This window comes from Fundulus heteroclitus, chromosome 21 (assembly GCF_011125445.2).
Source record: "Fundulus heteroclitus isolate FHET01 chromosome 21, MU-UCD_Fhet_4.1, whole genome shotgun sequence".
NCBI classification, from domain to species: Eukaryota; Metazoa; Chordata; class Actinopteri; order Cyprinodontiformes; family Fundulidae; genus Fundulus; species Fundulus heteroclitus.
The window spans coordinates 15,227,322-15,242,666 of NC_046381.1; the positions used below are offsets into that span (position 1 = coordinate 15,227,322).

General features: G+C 41.4%; 1 protein-coding gene across 1 annotated transcript; it reads right to left on the reverse strand.

Annotated features, from left to right (window-relative positions):
• Nucleotides 1–215: 215 nt before the first annotated feature.
• gtf3ab (general transcription factor IIIA, b) lies at nucleotides 216–3,762 on the reverse strand. The gene is made up of 9 exons (XM_012857436.3): nucleotides 3,568–3,762; nucleotides 3,390–3,484; nucleotides 3,212–3,308; nucleotides 3,032–3,120; nucleotides 2,876–2,949; nucleotides 2,354–2,434; nucleotides 2,040–2,272; nucleotides 495–548; nucleotides 216–425 (listed from the first exon to the last, which is right to left on the reverse strand). Exons 1-9 carry the CDS (start codon nucleotides 3,679–3,681, stop codon nucleotides 291–293), a joined length of 972 nt encoding a protein of 323 aa, XP_012712890.2. The 5' UTR covers nucleotides 3,682–3,762; the 3' UTR covers nucleotides 216–290.
• Between the last annotated feature and the right edge of the window lie 11,583 nt (nucleotides 3,763–15,345).

Sequence of the window (15,345 nt, forward strand, 5' to 3'; positions counted from 1 at the left end):
CCCCCCCCCCCCCAAATAAAACCTTATTTGCATTCTATCCTCAGAAATTTGATTACATACATAAATTCTCTTTTAGCCCCTTGGTTCATTTCCCACAAATATAGTTAAAGGTTATAGTGCTCAATAGGTTTCGCCAACATTAGTGACCAACTAGTATGCCTCAGAGCACCACATAAAGGTTCAGAAAGATTGCATTGCTTGTGATTTGAAAGGGGTTTTTATTTACATTTCCAGCATCAATGAGCAGTCTGTAGGAACGCTTTATAATTAACAAGCGCCATCAGACAGATTCATGATTTGTCATCCCCTAAAGTTGTACTGTGCAGCTTTGCAGCAAGCTTCCCAGCTTCTTCCTGATGGTCTGCAGTCGACAGGGTGGCCTCCTGCGCAGTCTGCGACGGCTCGGCCTTTTTAGGCTTCCCTTTCTGGAAAGAGTTCAGAGCAATATAAACCAAAATTTGAACAAGAACTCAAAGACCATGTGTATACTTTACCTTCAGCTTTCTTTTTGCAGGGTCGTGAACCACAGCGTGTCGATTTAGGCTTTCCTGTTGATCAGAATGCAGACGTTTTAGCCATTTCATTCAAAAGTAATCCACCCATGGAGGTAGAAGATTTAAGGCCCTTTTCAGGGACACAAAGCCACTGGTTCAGGTACCTTTGACACCTGGGTTAAAATTTTATTTCAGGAAACCCAACATGTCAGCTCTGGGTAAATGCATGTTAAGTAAAAAGGCAGCTTGCTTTTCTTGGACTGCCATCTCAGTCTTAGATGGAGGAAAGTCAGAAACCTACATGTAGCACCCCCCCCCCCCCAAAAGCCCATATTAGGAGTCCTTGGGACCCTTTCACAGAGCAGACAACACCGCCACAAACTCAGGAGCCGGGGAGAAGGAGAAATCACACTATAAGGCTTAGAGCAGGGATCATCCTTTTAGAAACAGGGCTACTTTGTTGGTACTATGTCATAGGAAGGGCTACATGTACTGACCTTTTAACTACAAGAGTCCAAGCCCACCTTAACTTTATGTAATACAAGTGTTAAATGCTTTTGTCATTTTTTAATTTATGTAAATGCAAGTATGATTAAAAAAAAGAGCAATTGAATAAAATGGCATTTTAAAGGCAGCCCACTGGAGGGTTGTGCCATTCTTTTAGAGCAGGCTTGAGGGCACCACAAATCATCCTGGTGCCTACTGGCACCATGTTGGTGACCCCTGCCAAAAAAAACAAAAAATAAAAAAAAAAAACCCACACAAACCGATTCACCCTAAAGATCCAGTCCCCCGGCACAAACAGAGCAGAGTTGTGTACGCTGTAAAGTGCCAGGACGACCAATCAGCTATACGTCGGGAAAAACAAGACAACCACCGGCCAAACGGAGGACCCAGCACAGAAGAGCAACATCAGGCCAAGATTCAGCACGGTCACCCTTTCAGGGTGGAAGATGTTGTCATTCTTGGAGAGGAATAAAAGCAGCAATTTGTGACGAGACCGGCTGTCATTACAGAGGTGGAGGCCTCAGGGTTTAATGGTCACCCTCACACTTAAAACATGTCGATCCACTACGCAAAGGTCCTGCTTATAAGGCTTCTCTAGAAGAGAAGCAGCATTTCAGAGAACCAACTTGTTATTTTAAGCATTAGAGTTACATGGACAAGAAGACATACATACATACATACATACATGAACTTGAGCAGATCCCTGGACGGGGTAAAAGTATTCAAATAGCTTCAGTGTTAATAGCCTGTTCAAAATTAATTCCCCTGATCACACCGAGAACGAACAGTGGCAGGGAAGCCATGATATTTAATGCATCTCATCTTTCTGCAGCATTTCCATTAGGTCAGATATTCCGCCAGTTTGCGTTAAGGTTTCTTACCCACAAACACCAAGTGTCTAATCTAAAACATCACCTCTACCAACTTATTTACAGTTTCAACAGCGCGTCCTTCTGTGGTGGGACCACTTTCCAAGGACAGCTCCAAGGTTTGGCTCCATGGTGTCACTTTAATCGCTGAGCTCAAGCGGTCCCTCACCTTCAAGGCAAAGCTCTTCCCACAGCCGGCGTACGCACAGGTGAAGGGCGTCTTCCCCTCATGGTCTCCCAGCACATGACACTCCAGCTTGGAGCGGCGGGTGAACTTCCTGTCACAGCCCTCCTCGGGGCACAGGAAGTACCTCTTCTCCCTGGAGTGCACGCGCAGCTCGTGCAAGCGCAAGAACCAGGTGTTGTTGAAGAGCTTTTGGCACGTTTCACACAGAACCTTCTCTAAGAAGAAAGAGGCAGGTGTGGGTTTTTTTAATAGAGAAATTCAGAAAAGCCGACGTAGGTATGGCAATGCATTCATACCTTTGTGCTGTGCTCTGTGCTTCAGATATTCTGTCCATGTCTTACTCCGGATGAGACACAGGTCAACGCTGCAGGGGTAGCCTGCAGCAAGAGGGGGTACCGGTTCACTTAGAGCAGGGGTGTCAACCTCATTTCTATATGGGGCCACTTTTCATCACAAAGTCATGAAAAGGGCCGGTTGCACGTGTATAGACTATACTTTTCATTTCATAATTTTATTCCAGTTCAGATAGAAGTATAAAAAATGCATAGTAACATAAAAGTAGCAACCTTTGGCCCAGTTTATTTGCAAAAAAAGTTGATATCGGGGTGAGTTACATTTACAGGAGGCACAGTTTTAGCCACTTTATACACTTTAAAAGGATATATGCCTCTACTTTATGACATGATATGCTTTTTTTTTTTGGCTCTTGAGGGCCGGATAACTTACCTTGACGGGCCGGATTTGGCCCGCGGGCCTTGAGTTTGACACCTGTGACTTAGAGGGTCGTTCAGCTAAGGAGGGAAAAAAAGTCAGCAAACCTTGATGAACTTTCTCATGATGCTTCAGCTTGCTCCGGCTGGAAAAGCCTTTCCCACATCCGTTGACGGGGCAGCTATGAACAGAGAAGCTCAGATCTAGAGAAACGGACACTTGTCCCCCCCCAATTTTTTAAATTGAATCCAATGTGCACTCACTGAAAAGCCAAAGGTTCTCCATGCTCACTCTTGTGGGCTTTTAGTTGCTTCTTCTTGCTGAACTCCTTTCCACAGCCTTGATGGTCACACTATGAGGGGCAACAAAAACAATACGCAAGTGCAAAGACGAGACACTGGATCATCACCTCACGATGAGAGAAATCGAGGCTAGCACTGTACTTGATATCTTTCTTCCTGCTGCTGGTGGACTCTAGCCATGTGGTTTTTCATGCTGGCATGTTTCCCAAAGGCCTCCGAGCACCCATCAGCAGGACACCTGCAAGCCAGGCAGGTAAACCAACAACCCCCAGAAGGTTAACTCCCTCCAATTCCAACAACGAGGACACGCGTGTCTTACTTGTGTGGCTTTTCGCCACTATGCACCCGTCCATGCCTGGTGAGCTCGTAGCGAGCGCAGAAGCTCTTCTCGCAGTTCTCGCAGGAAAACGGTCTCTGTGACAAACCCACAAACCTGTACATGGAGTCAGAGAGCAAGAGCAGGGGGCCAGCGTCATCATGCGGTGATTCAGCCTCACCAAGCCAGTGTGTTTGCACAGATGAGCCTGCAGCTTCCATGACTTCCTAAACGTGGCGTTACAGCCGAAAAAAGAACAAACATAGGCGTTTTGCCTTTGCAGCCTCTCGCCCATCTTTCACAACAGATGCCAGGCTTTGAGTCGCTCACTTAATCTAACAAGGGTTTGTGAAAACTGGCAGGACAATCGATGACCCACAACCATCAGCTCCACCTGGGCTTAATTTATCTAATTGGGATGTACCATATCATGAAGAAAAGGGGTGTCCTTCCTCGTTTTAACTTAACAAATTCCACATTGTACTCTCTGGACAACCCTCTGATGGGTTTTACCCAGATTTAGTGTGTAAGAGGTTGAAAGTTTTACTGACTTTAACAGTTATTCACTCTTGTGTTGTAAGTATCTGAAGGTCTTCTCTCTTTTTTCCACACAATTTAAGGAAAAACAACGGCCAGGCTCCTTGCAGGACATACCCTAAAGAAAAAAAAAAGAAAGGAGAAAGAAAAGGCGTCTGACTGTCTCCATCAGTGTGACACACACAGATTTTACTGCCCTAATCTCAAGCTTATCTCCTAAAATAACTTCTCCTCCAAGGTGTGATTTATTGCTGTGAAAAAGGTGTTCTCAATAAGATTCTTTGTAGCCCTTTGTGTCATTGTTCGCTTCTGTCCTTTCTGGGTTTTCCTGAGTGTGTTTCTTATATATAAAGGAGCATATATTTTTAGTTACAAGGTGTTTTTTTGTGTTTTTGTATTTATTGTTTTTAAAAACTTTTTTGTAGATTTTGAAGTTATTTTCACTACTTTTTTAATTTCTGTTGTATTTTAGGAATTGTTTTCTGTTCTTTTTGAAAGTTAGAATGTTTGAAGGTAATCTTGAGTGTTTTCTGTGTTGTTTGGTAAATTGTTTTTGTGATTTTCAGTATTTTCTGATTGGTGTTCTTCATGCTGTATTAGAAAAGTTTTGAGTATCTTTTTTTAATTAGTTTTTTTCCCCTTTTATAGTTTATTGTGTCTTCTTCTTGGTGCATGTTTTCATATTTCTATTTATTTTCAATTTTTTATAAGGATTTTAAAATATTTTTGTAAGAAGTTTGGGTATACATGGACGTTTTATGATTGAAGGTGTTTTTAATTTATTTTCCTGTTTCCTAAAATATTTGTGTATATTTTATTGTTGTTATGTTCTGCATTTAGCATTGTTATATTTGCTTTTATAGAAATTAATTGTTTTTCTATACTTTTTAGTAATTTTTTGTTCTCTGCCCAATACATCAGCATCGGTAAGTTTGATTAAATTAGCCACCATCATGCAAGATCCGAAAGTCTGTAGCTGCATTTTATATTTTTTCCTTCTTGGGTTAGAAAAAATACACACTTTTTAGAACATTACATGCGTATGTAACTTTAAGCGTTTTAAAAAAAAGAAGTGTGGAACAATCCAGAGTCGCTATCTGCTTGTCCAAACATTCCTGATCACCTCATGTGCCCGTGCTCTCTGCCCTCATGTGAAACCTTTGACTGACTTTTGTGAATAAGGCCTATTCAGAGTGCATTGGGCGTTACCTCAGCGCCCTCCCACGCTCTCAGGTAAGCATGCCCACATCCAGTAAACTCTGTTATCAACCTCCTCCTCCTCTTCTCCTCATCCGGCGCCCCCACCACCATCAACACAGCCTGCGCTGCCAGGGAGTGGATCAATACAGCTGCAGCGATAGCCACATATACCTCCACGCCTACACCTGGCTGTCCCTGATAACCACACAGGCTCTCACCCCCACCTATTGCACACAAAGACACACAGCCTGCAGCGGCTCTGTTTGGCGTGCAGGGGGATTTTTATTTATTTTTTTCTGCATCTTTAAACCCATCCCAAACATTACAAATGTCAAGCTGGAGGCTGATAGGCTGTTTTCATGGCGTGATTAGATCAAAAAGGTGCAATCTCCTTCATTTGGGGCTTGGTGACTCTTGTTTGGCTGAAGTCTTGCATTAAATGCCTTAAATAGAAAAAAAAAAAATCCAGATGCAGGGCTAATTTTTCCCATTCTGAGTTATCCAGGTAACTTGTAGTGGTCTGAGGCCATCGCACTATGTAGCAGCTCCACACAACACACTGTGCCCATGTGTCCGAATTTCCACTGTTTACCTCTGTGTGTGTGTGTGTGTGTGTGTATGTGTTGTGTTAATGTGTAACGTCCCAGGTCGATACAGCTGCTCTGAGCTGCTGACTGAGCTGCCAGACTCAATCTGTGTGTGTCAAACGTGTGTGATTAAGGAGTTCATAGTGCTCTGCAGCTTTTTCATCCACAGGCCGGCTCTCTCTCTCTCTTTTTCTCTTTCTTTCTCTTTCTTTCTGCCCCACCTCCCAACTCGCTCTGCTTCCTCCCTCTCCCCTCAGTCCACGTGCCTTTTCCTCCTTCAATCAGTAACTTTCATGAGTCGGTGAGAATCTGAGAGAACACCCGAAGAACGGGAGGAAAAAACGACTCCTCGTGTCGGTCATAAAAGTGGGTGTTATGACGGGAATAAATGATTGCTTTTTAATGCTTCCCTTCACTGTTAGGCTTTAAGGCGGGAGAATATCATTCAAAACTGTGCAGATAACATTATCTGAACACTACAAGCTGGATCCGGACCGTGCCGATCAATACCAAGGGCTTTGGCTGCCAGCCTGCTCCATTGATTGATTGCATCTTGTTTTTCCATCTGCTTTTCCTGGTTTTATCGCTTTGGATTGTTGGACACTTATTACTTTGTCCTGATAAGGCCGGTGTCTGAATCCATTGACCTCGGGCCAGCAGGTTATGGAGGTGCAGGAAGGAAAACCTCCGCAGGTTTAAATAATCGGTAGTGCCATAATTCATCACTGAAAGATTACAACGTCCTTCATCCTCTTTTGCAATAGATGCAATCATGCATTTGTAATGTTTGACCCTTTCTACATTTTGTCATGTGATAACCACCAATTTGAGTGTTTATTTATTGCAGGTATTTCACGTGCAAGACTAACAAAAGTAGACAAAAGCAAAGTGGAAGGAGTAGGATGCATTGTTTTCAGAATGCAAGTAAAAGTCTGACTCTTTTTCTCCGAACTTCATAAATTATATGAAGTGTAACCAATACTTTTCTGAAGTTTCCTAATTGATAGTCTGTTTCTGTATGATTTAATCTGAATATAAACACAGCTTGTTTGTGAAATGTGATGTACATCCTCCTTAACTTTCCATTTGCATGAAAGGGCACAGTGGTGACCGCAGCATGCTGTGGGGATGGGTTTGTTATGTTTTTAGCAGGAACCTGGAAGCTGATCGTAGTTCCTGACAAAATGAGCTAAATTCAGGGCAACGCTGGAAGAAAACTTGTTGGCCTTAAATTACTTTAACAGATGTTCACCTTTCAGCAGGACAACAACCTCAAACATGCAGCCAGAGCTACAATGGGATGGATTAGATCAGGGTGGATCTAAACTTTTTAGCTCATGGACCAAAATTGTCAAGTCAAAAGCACCCAAGGCCCAATAAGTGAAAAAAAAAGAAATAATATAATCAAAAAAAGTGCTTTTTTAAACCTGTGTGTGCTGTACCTAACATTCAATTCAACATTTAATTTTGAGATTTTAACTCAATTAATTTAACTTAATTTTAACTGCAGTAAGTTTGCCCAAATTAAAACAAAAATGTTTCTATCTGCACCAGCCACCAGTGCTGGTCAGCATCGTCATTCTTGAAATGTGGTTGGGGGGGGGGGGGTGCATAAAATCAGTACAGGGGCCCCAAATGGAACCCTGGGCCACACTTTGGGCACACCTGGTTTAGATGAAAGGATATTCAGGTTTTAGCATGGCTTAGTCAAAGTTAGCACCTAAACTGGTTTGACGAGACTGAATCTGTAGCAGGATGATGTTCATAAACGCTCTGCACCCAATCATCTTCTTTACAATTCCCTACTTTGTGTCTGTATATTAAAACGTGTAAGGGGTTTCAATACTTGATCAACCGTACCATTATTTTTTATTTTATTTTTTTCACTTTTTGTTTTTTAAAAATCATGAAGCATCAAACCATAAAATGTTAGTTTTCCACAAAGGGCCTTTTGCTTTTCTCCTCCTCCCTTGCCCGCCTTATCTCAGCAAACCGGTCCTAATTTGTGTCAATATTGGGTAAAGTACTGAGATGAGGGAAGATAACCTATTTGTCACATAACCAACCAGGCATTCAGCCTCCACTGATTAAACAGCACACATCAAGTGGTCCGCACAAACAGAGCTCTGGCTCCTCATACAATTTCCTTTTATTACACAGCGCAAGAAAAGAAAGAAAACTACCCACACATATTCCATCTTCAGTAGGGCGTCACAGCAAGCAGGATCTAAGATTTTAGGTTTACCTTCAATCAGTGGCTGTACGCTTTAACTCAAGCATGACTAAAGATAATGATTTGACAGGTTCAAGTTAAATGTTATCATTGGAAATAGAATCCATTTGTCCTCATGAGAACTGTCTCAACATCATTGAAAATAAACCAAATTATTTTAATCTGTTTTTATCGTGTGGCGTATAGTAGGTCTATTGTTGCTACTGTGAACTGCTAAGGCGATTAAAGAGGCTCCTGGTGGGCCTAAAACAGACTAGATTACATTATGTTATGGTAGATACTATCAGTATGGTCAGGAAAGCAATGTAGTTCTGGTTAATCTAAATAAAAATGCATGCATGTCTATGGAGTGATGTGTGTGCTGGAGCAGCAGCTAGACCATTACTACTTAGCACAAGACACAAATGTGGTGCACAGCGCCCCCTGCTGGACGAATAATGAAAGCTATTTGAACAATAGACTTAGACTTAGACTTTCTTTATTGTCATTTTGTATACACAGAGTGCATACAGAACGAAATTTCGTTTTCACACAGCTCAGAAATATTGCAGTAACTCTACAGGATACCTTGCAGTGAATTACAGTACAGTATAAAGTGCAGTGATCAATCGCAGTCACTTACAGGATAAATTTCAATTGACTTCCGGATAAAGTGCAGCAGTGAACAGTAGGCAGTTGAAATGTAAACAATGTAAACCAAATGTAGACAAATATGCAGTAAGGTGCGGCAGTGATTTAAAAGTAGACAGTTGCATTGTACACAGTTTTGCAGTGCGTTTCCGGTTAAGGTGCAGCATCAATTTTTCAGGGTACGATACAATGTGCAAATGTGCGAATGTGCAAATCAGCGAATCTAGTGTGGTACACTTTTGTACTTCAGCAGTTCAACAGTCTGATGGCAGCAGGGAAAAAGCTTTTGCTGAACCTAGTGGACCTGCAGCGGATGCTGCGGAACCTCTTTCCAGAGGGCAGCAGGGAGAACAGTTCATGGTGGGGGTGTGAGGGGTCCCTGATGATGTTACGGGCACGAGACACACAGCGCTGCGATGAAATGTCCTTAATGGAGGGAAGAGGAGCCCCAATGATCCATTCTGCTGTCCTCACCACTCTCCTCACGTTCTTCCAGTCGGAGGCACTGCAGCCTCCACCCCACACAGAGAGACAGCTGGTCAGAATACTCTCTATGGTGCTTCTGTAGAAGGTCGTGAGGATGGGCGGGGGCAGGCGGGCTCTCCTCATCCTCCGCAGGAAGTACAGTCGCTTCTGTGCCCTCTTCACCAGTGACGTGGTGTTCACAGTCCAGGTGAGGTTGTTCGTGATGTGCACCCCCAGGAACTTGGTGCTGCTGACCACCTCCACAGCTGAGTTGTTGATGAGCAGTGGAGCATGGTGAGGCCGGTTTTTCCTGAAGTCGACGATGAGCTCCTTCGTCTTATCCACGTTCAGGATCAGGCTGTTGTCTCTGCACCAACCCACCAGCTGCTCCACCTCCTCTCTGTAGTCCTGGTCGTTGTCGTCTCTGATCAGGCCCACCACCGTTGTGTCGTCTGCAAACTTCACGATGTGATTGGTGGTGAACCTGGGGACGCAGTCGTGTGTCATCAGGGTGAACAGCAGGGGGCTCAGGACGCAGCCCTGAGGGGAGCCCGTGCTGAGGGTGACGACATCAGAGGTGTTCTGTCCGACCCGGACTGACTGAGGTCTGTTGGTGAGGAAGTCTAGCAGCCAGTTTCGACCGCGGTGAAGTTAGTTTGATATTGGACATTGGACATTCAAGCTCCGCGGAGTCAGCGGGATCTAGCTCACGGTTGATCCGGTTGAAGGACTCCGTTTTCGGCCAGAGTCTCTCAGCGGCTCCCTTCTCCCACACGCGGCGTTGCAGTTAGGGACCGTCAAAAAAGTTTTGAACCAAGCACTCTTGAGAAATAAAAATCAAAAAATTCCTTATGTAGTGATCAGCTAAGACAAAACTAATAGGAAATGATGCCAATAAATAACATCTGTAAGGCACACAAATAGTTATCCCATTTTACGACTTTCTTTATTTTTAAAGAATTTTTATTATAGAAAAATGTGATATTTCTTCAATAGCTTCCAGGTCATGTGACCCACTGACTCCAAATCTATGTCAAATTGTTCTACTAATTTACCTTGATGGGGCACAGTCATTTTTATCCCATTTTAAGCCTTTTTCTATTTTTAAAGAATTTTTATTATAGAAAAATGTGATATTTCTTCAATAGCTTCCAGGTCATGTGACCCACTGACTTCAAAATTATGTCAGATTGTTCTACTACTTTAGCCTCTTGGGGCACAGTCATTTTTGTCCAAATCTAAGCCTTTTTCTATTTTTAAAGAATTTTTATTATAAAAATAATTGATATTTCTTCAATAGCTTCCGGGTCATGTGACCCACTGACTCCAAATCTATGTCAAATTGTTCTACTAATTTACCTTGATGGAGCACATTCATTTTTATCCCACTTTAAGACTTTTTCTATTTTTAAAGAATTTTTATTATAAATTTTTTTTATATTTCTTCAATAGCTTCCAGGTCATGTGACCCACTGACTCCAAATCTGTGTCAAATTGTTCTACTACATTAGCCTCTTGGGGCACAGTCATTTTTATCCCATTTTAAGACTTTCTTTATTTTTAAAGAATTTTTATTATAGAAAAATGTGATATTTCTTCAATAGCTTCCAGGTCATGTGACCCACTGACTCCAAATCTATGTCAAATTGTTCTACTAATTTACCTTGATGGGGCACAGTCATTTTTATCCCATTTTAAGCCTTTTTCTATTTTTAAAGAATTTTTATTATAGAAAAATGTGATATTTCTTCAATAGCTTCCAGGTCATGTGACCCACTGACTTCAAAATTATGTCAGATTGTTCTACTACTTTAGCCTCTTGGGGCACAGTCATTTTTGTCCAAATCTAAGCCTTTTTCTATTTTTAAAGAATTTTTATTATAAAAATAATTGATATTTCTTCAATAGCTTCCGGGTCATGTGACCCACTGACTCCAAATCTATGTCAAATTGTTCTACTAATTTACCTTGATGGAGCACATTCATTTTTATCCCACTTTAAGACTTTTTCTATTTTTAAAGAATTTTTATTATAAATTTTTTTTATATTTCTTCAATAGCTTCCAGGTCATGTGACCCACTGACTCCAAATCTGTGTCAAATTGTTCTACTACATTAGCCTCTTGGGGCACAGTCATTTTTATCCCATTTTAAGACTTTCTTTATTTTTAAAGAATTTTTATTATAGAAAAATGTGATATTTCTTCAATAGCTTCCAGGTCATGTGACCCACTGACTTCAAAATTATGTCAAATTGTTCTACTACATTAGCTTGATGGGGCACACTAATTTGTATCCAATTTTAAGCCTTTTTCTATTTTTAAAGAATTTTTATTATAAAAATAATTGATATTTCTTCAATAGCTTCCGGGTCATGTGACCCACTGACTCCAAATCTATGTCAAATTGTTCTACTACATTAGCTTGATGGGGCACAGTCATTTTTATCCCATTTTAAGACTTTCTTTATTTTTAAAGAATTTTTATTATAGAAAAATGTGATATTTCTTCAATAGCTTCCGGGTCATGTGACCCACTGACTCCAAATCTATGTCAAATTGTTCTACTACTTTACCTTGATGGGGCACAGTAATTTTTATCCCATTTTAAGCCTTTTTCTATTTTTAAAGAATTTTTATTATAAAAATAATTGATATTTCTTCAATAGCTTCCAGGTCATGTGACCCACTGACTCCAAATCTATGTCAAATTGTTCTACTACATTAGCTTGATGGGGCACAGTAATTTTTGTCCAATTTTAAGCCTTTTTCTATTTTTAAAGAAATTTTTATTATAGAAAAATGTGATATTTCTTCAATAGCTTCCAGGTCATGTGACCCACTGACTCAAAATTATGTCAAATTGTTCTACTACTTTAGCCAGATGAGGCACACTCATTTTTATCCAATTTTAAGTCTTCGATTATTTTTAAAGATTTTGACTGACTTCAAATCTGTGCGAAATTGTTCTACTACATTAGCTAGATGAAGTACAGCCTTGATGTTGTTGAAACAAATTGCAGTTTTATTGGCAACATATTACTGTATAGTATTTATTTTGAACAGTGTTTAACTGAGTACAAAGTTTGCATATTAGTTGCACAATGGACAGTTCCACCTGCCTTTCTTAGCATTTTCATCTTCTGTGCTCTTTATGTCAAGGCATGGTACCATCTGTCACAGTTGTCACACTGGATCTGTTAAAATACAACAGATCTGTTGAGTAGGACAAGATGTTATCCCAATAGATACCTAAGGCACCGACGAGACACTGTGGCCATCAAGTGGGTGAGGGCATCCCTTAGGTTCTCAAGTGGGCGCCCTCCTTCTTGGGTGTTTCGCTGATAGGCCCACGACACCTCCAGAGGGTTCAGCAGTGAATCCCAGCGTCCCAGGTTCACTCCCATCAACCATCACACACTTGAGCCCCAGGCCAGGTCCTTCTTCTTGGTCCACAGCCACTGGCTCCCCTTTTCAGCAGCCTTGGAGAGGTCCTTAATTGCCTGCCTGTGGGCCTTCCCCTGCACCCCCATCTCCCTGAGTAGCCTTGATGTTGAGGTGGCTACGAATCCCCTGCAGCCTACTTCCACCGGTCGTACCTTCACGTTCCATCCTTGCTGTTGGGCGTCTGCTGCAAGATTGGTGTACCTCAGCTTCTTCCGCTCAAAGGCTTCCTCTACGGCACCTGCCCAGGGTACCGTGAGCTCAATGATGTACACATGCTTGAGTGAGGAAGATCACAGAACGAGGTCTGGACGCAGGTTGATGGATGCAATTTTCTGTGGAAAGCACAGTTTTTGTCCAGGTCTGGCAGCATTTTCCAGTCCTGTGCTCTGCCCAGCTGCCCAATGTCAGCCCTACTGCTGATGGTGAAGCTGGCTTGACCCTCTTGAACAAAAAGTGTTGGCTGCCGGTGGAATTGGGGGGGGGGGCGCATTTGCACTCATCCGCTGGCATTCAAGCACTGCTGCAAGACTTCTGAGCACCTGGTTGTGTCGCCAGGTGTAGCGACCTTGGGTAAGGCTGGTCTTGCATCCCACTAAGATGTGCTTTAGTTTTGCTGGGCTTGGACACAAGGAGCATGTGGGGTCGTAAGCCATACCATTGGCTTAGGTTTGCAGGTGACGGTAAAACATCATAAGCAGCTCTGATGGTAAAGCTTTCCCTGAATGGTTCCATCTCCCATAGATCTTTCCAGGAGAGAAGAAAAGATACCATTTCAGTTTTATAGTAATACAGTAAACACTCCTCTCCTGTCACAGATTAGGGTGTTTATTTGCTTGTCATCTATAAATTACAACTTCAACACTACCTGTAGTTTGTCTATATTTATGCTTCAAATTTACACATTGTGTAAACATTGTTGCACATTTACACACACACACACACACACACACACATATATATATATATATATATATATATATATATATATATATATATATATATATATATATATATATATATAAACAAAAGTTTTAGCATCATCACCTTGCCCAATGCAGAATCGAGATTCATCATTGAATATGACTTTCATCCAGTCATCCACAGTCCACGATTGCTTTCCTTGTAACCTTGTTTTTTTTGTTTAGGTGTTAATGATGGCTTACTTTTAGCTTTCCTGTATGTAAATCCATTTCCTTTAGGCTGTTTCTTACAGTTCTGTCACAGACGTTGACTCCAGTTTCCTCCCATTCGTTCCTCATTTCTTTTGTTGTGAATTTTCGGTTTTTGAGACATATTGCTTTAAGTTTTCTGTCTTGACGCTGTGATGTCTTCCTTGGTCTACCAGTATGTTTGCCTTTAACAACCTTCCAATGTCGTTTGTATTTGGTCCAAATTTTAGACACAGCTGACTGTGAACAACCAACATCTTTTGCAACATTGCGTGATGACTTACACTCTTTTAAGATTTTGATAATCCTCTCCTTTGTTTCAGCTGACATCTCTCGTGTTGGAGCCATTTCCAAGATGTCATCACTCCTTTTTATTGCAGAATAACGAGCAGGTCCAATTTGATGCAGGGTGATTCCATCATTTTTCCCTCAGAATTGAATGATTACATATTATTTTCCCTCTGCTTGGTCTAAAAAAGTAACCGTTACCGACTATCAATTTTATTTCTTGATTTCTTTTAGTGTTTCTTAAAGCCAGACAGTTGTCATTTGAAATTACTTTAGTTTTGTGTCATATTTGTGATCTGTTTTTTTTTTTTCTACAAAATTCAACAACTGACTGAACATCCTCCAGGGCCGGTGATTCCATAATTTTTGCCAGGGATTGTATATGTATGGTTGTTTTCCTTTCTTTATCAGTGTTTGATGACTACACATGTTCCACAATGTGTGCTGCCTGCAAGCCACCATTTGCTGGACCTCCAATTACAGACTGGGTGAGAGTATGCATAAATAGGGACTAGCTCTAGATAGTTTTGAAGTTGTAATTTATACAATAGAATTAAAAAAAATTCTAACGAATAAAGCCCTTAATAATCAAGCTCCATCATATATCAGAGCTCTGATTACCCCGTATGTTCCTAACAGAGCACTTCGCTCAGACTGCAGGTCTGCTGGTGGTTCCTAGAGTCTCTAAAAGTAGAATGGGAGGCAGATCCTTTAGCTATCAGGCTCCTCTCCTGTGGAACCAACTCCCAGTTTTGGTCCGTGAGGCAGACACCCTGTCTACTTTTAAGACTAATCTTAAAACTTTCCTTTTTGAGAAAGCTTATAGTCAGAGTGGCTCATGTTACCCTGAGCTATCTTTGTAGCTATGCTGTTATAGGCTTAGGCTACTGGAGGACATCAGGGTCTATTTTTCTCACTCTGCTTAATTCTCCTACTGCTCTCCAGTTTTGCATTGCTTGTCTTCATTTCAGCTTTTAACATTTTGCGCTCTCTCTTTTTTCTTCATAGTAGGCACACCTGGTCTGGCCTTCTGTTAACTGTGACATCATCCAGAGAAGACGGCTCACCCGCTATTACCATCTAATGTAGAACAGATTACTGGATCAATGTGTGTTTCTATGCTTTTTTGTCTCTCTTGTTGTGTCTCTGCTCTGTCTTCTGTAACCCCAGTCGGACGAGACAGATGACCGTTCATACTGAGCCTGGATCTGCTGGAAGTTTTTCCTTACCATCAATGGGGAATTTTTTAACACTGTTCAAAATAAATACTTTACAGTTATATGTTGTCAATAAAACTGTCCTTTGTTTCAACAACATCAAGGCTATGCCCCATCAAGGTAAAGTAGTAGAACAATTTGACACAGATTTTAAGTCAGTGGGTCACATGACCTGGAAGCTATTGAA

Coding starts and splice junctions, on each gene's coding strand:
- gtf3ab (XM_012857436.3), bottom strand. CDS start 3,681: ATGGGCGAGAGGCTGCAAAGGCAAAACGCCTATGTTTGTTCTTTTTTC. Junction 3,309..3,389: donor AGTGGCGAAAAGCCACACAA/GTAAGACACGCG, acceptor CCTGGCTTGCAG/GTGTCCTGCTGATGGGTGCT. Junction 426..494: donor CTGCAAAAAGAAAGCTGAAG/GTAAAGTATACA, acceptor AACTCTTTCCAG/AAAGGGAAGCCTAAAAAGGC.